At 36.7% G+C, this 12,155-nt stretch overlaps 2 protein-coding genes across 3 annotated transcripts in view; both read right to left on the bottom strand.

The window, feature by feature from the left end:
• Positions 1-210: 210 nt before the first annotated feature.
• On the bottom strand, positions 211-4,381 carry LOC139934326 (uncharacterized). Of its 2 annotated transcripts, none has more exons than XM_071928506.1 (3): positions 4,152-4,381; positions 2,804-3,526; positions 211-2,308 (listed from the first exon to the last, which is right to left on the bottom strand). In XM_071928506.1, the coding sequence occupies exons 2-3, from the start codon at positions 3,503-3,505 to the stop codon at positions 1,997-1,999; spliced, it is 1,014 nt and encodes a 337-aa protein (XP_071784607.1). In that variant the 5' UTR covers positions 3,506-3,526; positions 4,152-4,381; the 3' UTR covers positions 211-1,996. The 2 variants fall into 2 exon arrangements, with proteins under 2 accessions (XP_071784607.1, XP_071784598.1); XM_071928497.1 differs by having other exon boundaries at positions 2,792-3,526; positions 4,152-4,379.
• Positions 4,382-4,831: 450 nt separating this feature from the next.
• LOC139934320 (uncharacterized) overlaps positions 4,832-12,155 on the bottom strand; it is a 40,748-nt gene continuing 33,424 nt past the window's right edge. The window contains exons 35-38 of the mRNA XM_071928485.1: positions 11,928-12,023; positions 11,465-11,659; positions 9,798-9,857; positions 4,832-9,232 (exon numbers count right to left, since the gene is read on the bottom strand). Of these exons, the coding sequence (XP_071784586.1) occupies positions 9,158-9,232; positions 9,798-9,857; positions 11,465-11,659; positions 11,928-12,023 (426 nt within the window). The 3' untranslated portion in view covers positions 4,832-9,157. The remainder of the gene's footprint in view (positions 9,233-9,797; positions 9,858-11,464; positions 11,660-11,927; positions 12,024-12,155) is intronic.

The following is a 12,155-nucleotide window of genomic DNA, read 5'->3' as shown; positions in this document are numbered from 1 at the left end:
AAGTAGCTTAGCACGAAAACATTATGCTTATCATGATATGGTTACCAGCCAAAATGCCATATCTCATAAACAGCCCTTGATGATTTAAAAAAAAAAATTAAATAATTTGATTAAACAAATTGATTAGACTCACAGACACAATTTTTTCAAACTTATGAACAAACAATTATTTATTCTAAAAATGACAGAAATAAGTTCCAAGTAGTATTATTATAAAATATAATTCACTTTTTAATAAAATAGGAAGAAATTCAGAAATATTCCACAACAGAAATTATTTATAAGAAAATGTATAGTAAAATAGAGAAGACATTAAAGGCAGTAGACACTATTGGTAATTACTCAAAATAATTATTAGCATGAAACCTTACTTAGTAACGGCTCCCTCTGATGAAGTGGAGTAGTTTCGAGAATGAAGTAGTTTTCCACGAACTTGATTTCGAGACCTCAGATTTAGAATTTGAGGTCTCGAAATCAACCATAAGAAAGCACACAACTTCATGTAAAAAGGGTTTTTTCTTCTTTCATTATTATCTTGCAACTTCGATGACCGATTGAGCTCAAATGTCCACAGGTTTGTTATTTCATGCATATGTTGAGATACAGCAAGTGAGACGACTGGTCTTTGACAATTATCAATAGTGTCCACTGTCTTTAACTATTCAATTGAAAATCAAATTCATAAGATAAAGATCAAATTTATATATTTTTAAATGGGATTTTACTTTCCATGAAAGGGTTTGCACACAACCTACATTGTATAAAGATATAAGGAAACTAACATTGTGCTCTGTTTGGAAGTAGTGAAAAGTTACCTCTTTCTCTCAAAACTACTTATAAACTTCAAAGATGGTCATGACCAACAATGTTTTATAATATCAACAGCTCTCCACTGCTCTAAAAGTACGAGTTTGTGGTAATTAGTTTTGGAGAAATACCAAAGGTAGACTCTCTAAGGAGGAATTCATCTTGACCTTTAAACAACTTACAGTTCAACAAGAAAACCCAGACAGGAATCAAACCTCCTACCATTCAGTTTCCCGAGCAGGTGTAAAAAACACACTGTCTACAGATTTACATTAAACTTACACAGTTTGAAGATAATGATAGTAGAAAGCTTCCCTGAAAATATTACTTGCTGCGGCGGTGTAGTTTTTGAGAAATGAGTAAAACAATATCATGAAAATAATTTTGTCTCAGTGATCATTCATTGAGACGAAATTTATTTTAGCATTTAAAGTCGCTGGACACTATTGGTAATTACTCAAAATAAGTATTGGCATAAAACCTTTCTTAGTGACGAGTAATGGGGAGAGGTTGATGGTATAAAACATTGGGAGAAACGACTCCCTCTGAAGTGCCATAGTTTTCGAGAAAGAAGTAATTTTCCATGAATTTGATTTCGAGACATCAGATTTAGAACTTGAGGTCTCGAAATCAACCACTTCGTGTGACAAGGGCCATTTTTCTTTCATTGTTATCTCGCAACTTCGATGACCGATTGAGCTCAAATTATCACAGGTTTGTTATTTTATGCATATGTTGAGATACACCAACTGTGAAGGCTAGTCTTTGACAATTACCAATAGTGTCCACTACATTTAAAAACGTATTTTAATGACTCTGTTTTACTCATATCTCATAATGTAAATCTATGGACATGGTGTTTGGTATTACAAAAAGTACCCAAATCCTCTAGTGGATGATAATAGTTCCTTATCTGGCAAGTCTCCTCCAGATTTGTTTCTGCAGAATAAATGTTCCAAAAAATATGTAAAGACATTCCAAAACAAGCAGTGCAATTATACAAAACACAAATACTCAAAAGAATCCTTGCGGATAAAGACATGGGATCAGCTTAGAGCTATTTAAGCTTGTGACATCAAATGCAAGTTGTATCCTGTCTGAATTCAGATTCATAAAAAAATAAGGAAAATATAAAATTGGATGCAATTCTTCGCAATGTCATTTTAAGGAACAGAAATGAGCCATCTTTTCATGGTTGGTCATTGTGAATGCGTAGCCCTTCGTTCTTTCTGTATGTCAAGATATTTCCATGGGCAATGCGCATACCATAGAGGGCAGTATTTACAGCCACGTCAAAATCAGGATCTCCTTTTCGAATCAGACCTCCTTCCTCGATTGCCATCATGGCGGCCAAGCAGTTGAAGAAATTCAGGTGTCTGTTTACAGGTTGCCTTGGAGACTGTGTCTGATACCTGGTGCATGTTGCCTGGATATTGCGTGGGTATACTGATGAGTGGAGTCTAGGTTGCCGACGAGTGGATGAAGCTACAGGATTTGCAGCCTATTATGATATAAATAAAAAGATTGAGGTTAAAGTGAATAAATGATTGTAACATTAATGTTTTCTGATCTTCAGTAGATGTATTGCAATAGCGTCATCCACCGCTATGAAGGGCATGCGTATACATGCTACGCACAACTCTCAGCCAATGAAAGCCTTTCATGCATGCATGTTGCATCAAAGATGGTGGTCAATTGCTCATGAGAAATCCATCTACATGTATTGGTCTTCATATGAATAAAGTGCCTTGCCCAAGGGCAAAAAGTCATGACCGGGATTTGAACCCAAACTTTGCTGCTGACAATGTTTACCAAAGTTTGGGTCCATTGAACTAGACCGCTCAGCCAAGACACACATGTCAAGTGAAATGGGTCAATACAATGCTGAGAAATTAGTGGAGGTGTTATGTTTCTAATTTTAAAACCTGCAACACACAGAGTGGAAGATAAGTGAGACAGTGTTGAACTACTCCTCTTTTTATACCTTAACTCTTACACGGGCATTCTTCACATTGGCTCCAGTCTGCATTTTGACCACTGTGGGAAGTGAACCTCCAGCTGTTGCACTCACTACAAGACCAGTAGATGTCCCTCCTGCTCCATTACTGATCTTCACATTCTGTCCGACGACAAAGCACGACCCAACTGGCACACCGCTCATTCTGGGAATTTGTAACTGACCTGGCATGGGGCTAACGTTAAGGCTTGTATTTCCTGAGGTTTGTGGTCTCGGGGCAATGTTTACTGGCTTAGGGGCCACTGTGTCTGCTTTGAGGCTGAGGTTTATGGCTTTAACAGGGCTTCTCGTCTGACGCAACACCTCCAGCTCCTCTTCCTCCTGAGCGAGTTTCTTCATCCTGGATCTCTTGTTCTGAAACCAGATGTTGACGAAGTGGCTGGACATCCCAATATCTTTTGCCAGGACTTCTTTCTTGTCCCGGCCTGGCCACTGTTCTTGCTTGTACAGATTCTCCATCTTTTCCAGCTGATCGGCCGTGATGATGGTTCGTTTTCTGCGCTTCCTCCCACTGCCCAAGAGGAGCAAGTTTGACCCCATAAGACAAGTTGTCTCTGAAGTTTCAGATGCATCGTCGGATATCTCTGAGGTTGCACTTGTTGTATACACAGAGCTGGAAAGCATCTGGGATGGCTTGTCATCTTCTTCTGACTGGCTTGCTTCTGTCTGTTCCTGAGACATGCCTCTCAATTATATGCTACCCTGAAAACAATTGTTACAACAAAACAAGTGATTGGATGTGTTGACAAATAATATGTGATGTCGGGAAATGGAACGATTTGAAACGATGTACAATACCAGCAATCATGACTAACTTGACAACATTATAACATTACATTTAGGATTTTGTTTGATGTCAAGAAGACTATATTACTGTTGTCAGTTGTTAGGCTACCTTTTTAATTATTAAAAAAAAAAATAAGTTTTCTATGTCAACATTTTTTTAAATGAGCAGAGCTTCTTTTACTGGGTCTACTCAGTCTAGGAGTAGGACTAGGTCTACCCTTAAATCAGATCCTCCTGAGCCCTGGCGGTTGTAGACTGGTTGAAATGACAAACAAAACAACTTTTTTTCTTTTCTTTTTTAAATATGTGGCAAAACAACCCCTCTTTCCACTCTCTCCATGCTCTCTGCCCCCTATATAGCAGCCTGAAAACTTAACCAAAGAGTCCCCATAATCGCCAATGGCTAAAAAAGAGCCATATCTCTATTGATCTCGCTCATAAGACTAGGAGTCATAGAGGATCAAAAGACATGAAGTTTAGTCTGCTTGTTTGTTTATCAATATCATTTCAACAATATCCAAATCAAGTATAGCCTACTCACCCTTTGGTTTTTGTGATCTATCATCGGGTAAATCAGGTATTTTTGGGGGGTCAGTTTTTGCTGCTTTACCAGAGGTTAGGTGAAGAACAAATTACAAGGAAAAAGACGCAGATCTGATGTCTATGATTCAACGTATTTGGCGTCCGGGCCGGGGGACCGATCCACCACCTCCTAGCTCAAATGCTCCACTCAAACAAAGAAAGTAACGGGCCAATAAAAAAAAACCTAACTAAAACAACTCAATGTAACGAAAGTACAAGCAATACATCACGCGCGTACATATTATACGCGCGTGATGTATTGCATTCGTCATTCGTCACATTGATTGGTCAAAAGTTGACCCATATATCGATCCGATGGAATTGGTTTACTTTTCTCTCCGTGTTGCATGCTGATGACAAAGAAGGCGGGAGGGGGGGGGGGCAGCTCCTATTTGTTGTTGATGCCCTAACGTGGTTGGAAAAGCTGCAGTGTGTATAAAATAAAGAAGCTTTGTAGGTGTGAAGCAGTGCAGTTTGTCAACAAGAACTCGTGATATTATTTGACTCGTGACTTATGTGATATTATTTGTTTTCTTCCTCGACTCAAAAAGGTGCACAAAAAGCATGGAAACTCAGACAACACCCAGCAGACAGTATAGTGGAAATATTAATGAACAACATTTTAAATTCTTTAAAATATCATTTCCCATTTTTTTTTTAATTCAGCAGTTGCATATATTATGCGCACAACATAATTGTATTATTTTTTTAAAGCATTATTGTACAAAAGAAATAATGCAGACACCTTAACTTTATAACAACCCTTTCGCATATTCATCTTGCAAGTGATAATTTGTACAACTCCTTCTTTTTGTTTAGCAAACTAATCAAAGACTTTAAATTGAGTATAAAATTAAGTATTGCAAGTTATTGTTTTTAAGAGTTTAAGAAACATGCAAGTTTTAAAGCAATTGCTGTCATAAGTATAGTTCAAATAATCTTTCATTCTTTACCTTTCTGTATATAAACATAACTTTATTCAAAACATAAATGACATAGGCCTAATAAAATAAGGAAGTAAAAGCATACAGTAAACATTCCATAAAAATCACAATAATGAAAGTATCTGTGTGGAACTTAAGTATATAGTTTCTTACTGAATTTTGTTTGATACTTACTTAAAGTAATAGGTATTATTGACCAATTTCAAAAACAAAATGTTCAATTTAACACCCTTTTCTGGTGCATCAGAACTCAATAGTATTCACTGATCAAATAAGATAATTTAAATTCATTAGGTCACAAAAATCATTCAATTTTCCACGAGAACCATCAGTGACATGATGATCAAGGCCTATGTAGAAATTCAACTAAACTGAAGAATGGTGAAAACTGATTGTTTATAAATTAAAAAGAACAACCAATTTGAACCTAAATGGGCAGAGCAAAATCAGGAAAATGTAATTAAATGCCAAAAAGACCCAGTTTGGATGATTTAGTGAAAAACGTATGGATTTGAATTGGATTCATTTTTAATGAAAGTAAACGAGAAAACTTTTTAAATATGTATTTATGGCAGGGTAAGGGTGGCTTGTTTCTGCAATAAAAAATACAACATTAATAAGAAAATGCCTAATTCATAACAGTTTTGAACCACTACACCACCCACCTCCCCAATTCCCCAAAAGGAACTACTGTTTTATTATATCAAAAATTAAGGTAGAAAAATAAGTCTGCTGTCATAATTTTGAGATGACTCATTTTTACTTCTAAAGTTATAAAATATCTATCTACAAATATAAGACTCTTGCTTGCATTGATCTGCATTTAGATCTGAAGGAATCAGATAATAATAATCATCAATCATTTAAAATAATAATCTCTATCAATAATGGAGTCATTTGTACTAATTCAGTAACTAAATTAACTTATTCAGTAACGGGCATGAATAAAAAAAATTCAAAAAAGAGAAGCTGGGGGAAGTATTTTAAAAATGCACCTCGTGAAATTTAAAGTTCATGTAAACAAAAAATATTTAAAAAAATCAATTTTTACATACACTCAGTTATTTTTTTCAAAGCTAATGCAGAACAATTTGGTGTCAATATATTTGGAAATCAATAAATTTATACTTTTTAAATAAATTTTACAAAAATTATGGCATCTCAGAATTAAAAAAAATCACCAACAGTTATTGAAATCAGCAACCCTTTACTGAACATTATGGATTTTGATGATCAGTGGTGCATAGCATATTTAAATTATGAAATTTTATAATCAGTACCATAGAATGCACCGCAAAGAAGATACAAACAAGCAATTTTATACACAAATTGGGAAGATAGTGCATTCTTCTCTACCGGCCAGGCCCCTAAAGGATGATACCCATACATCATTACGGACAGTGAAAAGGGTAACCCTGTTTCAGCCCGAGGAGTAGGTGACAATGTGCCCCTGGTGATAGTTGATTTGGGTTAATAGCCCAAATCAGTTACGTAGTTAGGTAGCCTTCACCTGGATGTGGCCGTCCGGCCTCGTGATCTGAGGCGATCTTTCAACAAAACATCTACACTTCGATTTGTTTTGCTTATTTGGATGATTAAAACCCACTTTGCAATTTCTGCTTTTAGAGTCCTTAAAAAAACCTCAACTCATGCTTCGTTTTACATGAGACAAGTCAGATTTCATAAATTACAAATGCCCAAATATCCCAGAGTTGTGACTCAAGTTGGTATCAACCCAACTGGTCACAAAGGTAAATGGTAATTACATATGGAATAATTCAATTTGAACAAATCAATTTAGGTTTCTTCCAAAGTACAAGATACGCCGTAATTGCACCCGATATAAAAAATAAACTAAAAAATAAACCATTCCGAATGCCCACAGTAGGGCTTTTAAAACCCTAAGATACACACCAAGTAGGCAATGGACACTATTGTCAAATTAAGATTTGGCAGAAAGCCTTACTTGGTAACGAGTAATGGAAAGCTGTTGATAGTATAAGAGAGGCTCCCTCTGAAGTAACATAGTTTTCGAGAAAGAAGTACTTTTCCACGAACTTGATTTGGAGACCTCAGAATTAGCTGAATTATAAATCAAGCATCTGAAAGCATGCATCTTCGTGTGACAATGGGTCTTATTCTTTCATTATTATCTCGCATCTTCGTGTGACAATGGGTCTTTTTCTTTCATTATTATCTCGCAACTTTGAACGCCAATTGAGCTCAAAATTTCCACAGGTTTGTTATTTTATGCATATGTTGAGATGCACCAAGTAAGACGACTGGTCTTTGACAATTACCAATACTGTCCAGTGTCTTTAAGCGGAATTTCTAAAATATTGGACCAAAATTTCCCAGAGTTCTGGGGAGTACATGTCAACAATTTTGAAGCGTAAAAAAAAAAAAAAAAAATTGAAACCAAATGAAGACCACCAGGGTGCTTTTAATTACAATCCTTATGTCAGATGTAAATGATGTCGTTTAAGTACTGTACAAAAGTTTTAAAAGTATTCTAATTAGGTCAAAATAAAGTACTTGAAGTCATAATTAAGTAAACTAAGTTTCAACCCTGGCAGAGTCTTTCCGGAAAGGCTAAATGACATCATTGTCATATAATAGATGTTAAACTTGCAGCGGGGATAAAGAATATTAATTTTTGGTTTTTACCCATATCAGCGATGTATATAGCACTGTATACGCAATACTTTCCCGAGGGCTGTGGAAACAAAATCACAGGCATTTTCCTCGGGTGGGATTCGAACCCACGACCTTTGCATTCTAGAGCAGTGTCATACCAACATATAGTTGTTATTTAGCTGTCGAGAAAGACTCTGCTAGGGTCAAAACACCAGGAGTGCATTTTGGCGGCCCCAACCAAAGCACAACAGAGTCCCACAAGTCGGTTACCGGTTGGCAGTGTCCGAGGTCTGAACAGCATGGTCACCGCGCCCAACCGGACATGCGAAAACGCTCAACCGATGACCAATGTTTCTGGTGTGGGTCGCCAAAATGCACCCCTGGCCAATAACTATTTTTTTGCATATTTAACAACTGACAACAGTGCAAAGAAATAATATTTATTTTATTAAATTCAAAAGATATGATATAAAAACCTGTCAAAGTCATAACTCATTAAATTTTTGAATTTTACAAACCAGTAAGAATTTCTTCAAGTTGGTTTTAAACATTCTTGTAATGGATCACCGGCCAGCCAGTGATCAGGACCATGGTACAATATTTACAACGTCCAGATTACTCCCTCCATTACACAAATAAATTGCATTTATAAGAGAATGTAGCGCATATTCAAACACCGAGACACACATTAAAGTGCTAAACTTTGTTTCCTTCACACTTTAATCCAGCGTACATGGAAGAAAAGTTGCCTCAAAAACGTTTGAATATACTTGATACTTTGATACTTGCACAGTCTTTGAAAATATATGTTTACATACTCCTCCTAGTTCACTCTGCTATATTGAGCTTGCGATCAGATTGCTCCAACAGTGGGAGAAAATTAAATCAAACATACGGGGTGTAGCAACCAATGAAATTTCCGAGGTTTTTAACACCTCTACCCCCAATCAATAACTGCCTTGAGTCTACTTTTGAGCCCCAGTTTGCAAATAAAGCACTTTAAGTAAAACAATTCGATCAAAGATTAACTCATTTTGCCGACTGCTATTAAAAATGTTAAAAAAGCAAAGCATATTATTACGCAATTATTGTTTATGTTTTACTTTGACATCATAAATACAGAGGAGTTTCTGAAGGGGCACTCTGGTCTTTCTTGAAGAAGCGAGGATAATCTACAAGTAGGTAAACTGGCATCCATATACATACTCCAAAAAGAAAATTCCCTCACTGCTTCAAGGTCAAACAGAACAGTAGCTTGGCACTCAATTCCCATCTGTTTCACATTGAGAAAGTAGTCTTGAGTTTGTCTGCAAAGGTTTATTCTCTCTTCATCCCGATGTGCAATTTAGGAACGTTTGACAAACGTTAGTTCTTGTTGATCAGGTTAGATTTTACTTGTTGTTCGATCTCCCCCGTATCCTTCGTTTACGATGCCATCCCATGGTGACTGATCCGATGCCTACACAACAATAATGGAATCACCAGGAAAGGTTGGTATAAAAAATGACATAAAGTAATGAACACAAGGGAAATAGCAAACATAAATCATATTTTAATGTAGCCAGTAGCATTGGAGTCATAGTTATTTAGTTGACTTTTTTAAGCCATAAAAGTGTAGGTAGAATCCCCAGCCATGACACTTCTGTCCTTAAGAAAGACACTTAATCATTGCTTCTTCCTTCGAATGGGGCGTTAAGCCATTGGTCCCATGTGTTGTGTAATGCATTTTAATGAACCCAGTACACTTATCGAAAAGAGAAGGGGTTTGCCCCGGTGTTCCTGGCTGTGGCTGCCGTATGCGCCGTAGCACCTTGTAAACCCTTATATAAGTTGCTAAATAATAGAATTCATCACTGCAATAACCTATTATTTCTTAAAGCTAATTTGTACGTGAAAAAAAACAAAAAAAAAAAACAACAATTGCAAAGCTAATTTCCAGAAAACAAACAATCGGTGCATGCTGCCATTTTTCAAAATGCATATGTTTAAGCCAGGCTTCATAAGTGGATCACTGCTGTACTTACTCTGGGTAATCTGTCCTCCCCATAATCCGTTATATCTCTTGTGGTTTTGTGTCTCCTCACCTGTACATAAAAGTAGATAAATATGAATAAATATAGTGGCATATCAGGGCAAAACGGTTAAGAGGGGGTGCATTCTGCTGTGCCAACCAGTACTAGTGGATGATACCCATGCCTACCCCGTATGGACTGCTTCAGCCCCAGGAGTAGGTGGCAATGTGCCTCTAGTGACAGTTGATTTTGGTTGATCCCTTAAAGGCAGTGGACACTATTGGTAATTACTCAAAATAATTATAAGCATAAAAACTTTCTTGATTGCGAGTAATGGGGACTGGTTGATAGTATAAAACATTGTGAGAAATGGTACCCTCTGAAGTGCCATACTTTTTGAGAAAGAAGTAATTTTCCACGAATTTGATTTCAGGACCTCATATTTAGAACTTGAGGTGTCGAAATCAACCATCTAAATGCACACAACTTTGTGTGACAAGGGTCTTTTTTTCTTTTATTATTATCTTGCAAGTTCGATGACCGATTGAGCTCAAGTTTTCACAGGTTTGTTATTTTATGCATTTGTTGAGATACACCAACTGTGAAGGCTAGTCTTTAACAATTACCAATGGTGTCCACTGGCTTTAAGTGTAGCCCTCGCCTAGTGCCCATCCAACCTATTTTATTTTTTAAACCATAGCCGTAGCCTGATGTTGATTGCAACGCGGCTATATCATTCATTCAAACGATCTGGGATCAATCTCATAGAGCTGTTTAAGCAGAAAGTATTGCTTACAAAATTTCTGCTCAGCAACAAATAGGAGGATACCAGTCACAGGAGCTACACATGAAATGGTATTTTAGCTTATGGTAACCTTTTTCTGGTAAGCATGTGCTCAGCTAGTCTTTTGTGCTTAGAGCAGCTCTACATAGAGCTGCTAAGCACAAAAATTTGCTTAGCATGAAATCTCTTCCTTGATAAAAACAGGATTATCAACCAAATTTCAATTTGTTGCATTTATATAGAGCTGCTAAGCACAAAAATTTGCTTAGAATGACATCTCTTCCTTGATAAAAACAGGATTATCGACCAAATTTCAATTTGTTGCATTTTCCTCGTTATTCAGCTGTTGTTTTTCTTATCCAATCACGTGGACATTTGGTTGGTAATCCTGTTTTTATCAAGGAAGAAATTTCATGCTAAGCAAATTTTTGTGCTAAGCAGCTCTATGAAATTGGGCCAAGGTGCTTTACAAATGCATGCTTTTGGCTGGAGAGGCTGGTAACTAAACTACTTCAAGTTTAAACTCTGTCAAGGAATCTTCCATCAGGTTCCATGCTTCTCCTCATTAAACCAAAGTCTTGACACTCATGGGGTGACAGGTCTTGTTCTTCAGCTGCGCCACGCATCTGGAACTCTCTACCACTTAATCTTAGATCTTGTCTTTGTACCTCAAATTTGAAATCTCTTCTCAAAACTTATCAAATGTACAGGTTATTAAGGACTAATTTTGTTGTGTCTATATTTCTTTCCCTTTGTTTTTGGTTTTTATTGCGCCTTGAACACCCAGCAGGGTGGATATAATATGCGCATTACAAATCTTTATTATTGTTATTATGATTATTATTACAAAGAAGGGGAAGGGAGGGGGGAGGGAATTCCATGAACCTCTACATACCAGCCAGCAGACAGATCCAATGACGATAAGAAGTCCCACAGCACCACAAGCGACTACAGCGATGATAATAACTAAAGTCATCGGATTCTGATTGATAACTTTTCCGTTAGTGTTTACTTTCTCAGCTCGGAATGACCCAGGATCCACCTGGTACTGTTGCCCATCGAAGACAAAGTTGTAGGACTCGGCGTTAACCTGTGTAAAAACATGACAAGAACATGAGCATTTGTAAGAAAAGGCAAAGATATCCCAGCTGTGCTTAGCTCATAGATAGATACTAATAACAATATAAAAAAAAACACAAGGTAAGTCATATAGTACGCCTGTACCAATTATTCTAGCAGGAGAGAAAATATTTGAACCTCTGTGATGCTGCTCTATCAACAGACAGAGTATTCCTTCCTTAGTCTATCAAGTCGATTCCTCTAAATGGACTATTTGACGGGGAAGGATTCAGCATTACCTCGTTTTCTAACTTGACAGCCACGTCTTCAACATCCACAGAGTCTTGTTTGTTCTCCACGAGATAGAACGTGACTCTGATGCTCCCTGAAGCAATCTAAAAGTAGAAATGATATCATCGGGTTTAACAGATGAAACAAAAAATAAATTGGTATGAATTTCAAATTAAATTTAGCAATAAATCAATTCATATTTCTAAGACTACATAGGAAGATTTGTTTTAAATACC

This window comes from Asterias amurensis, chromosome 1 (assembly GCF_032118995.1).
Source record: "Asterias amurensis chromosome 1, ASM3211899v1".
NCBI lineage: Eukaryota > Metazoa > Echinodermata > Asteroidea > Forcipulatida > Asteriidae > Asterias > Asterias amurensis.
This window is presented reverse-complemented; position numbering and strand designations above follow the sequence as displayed.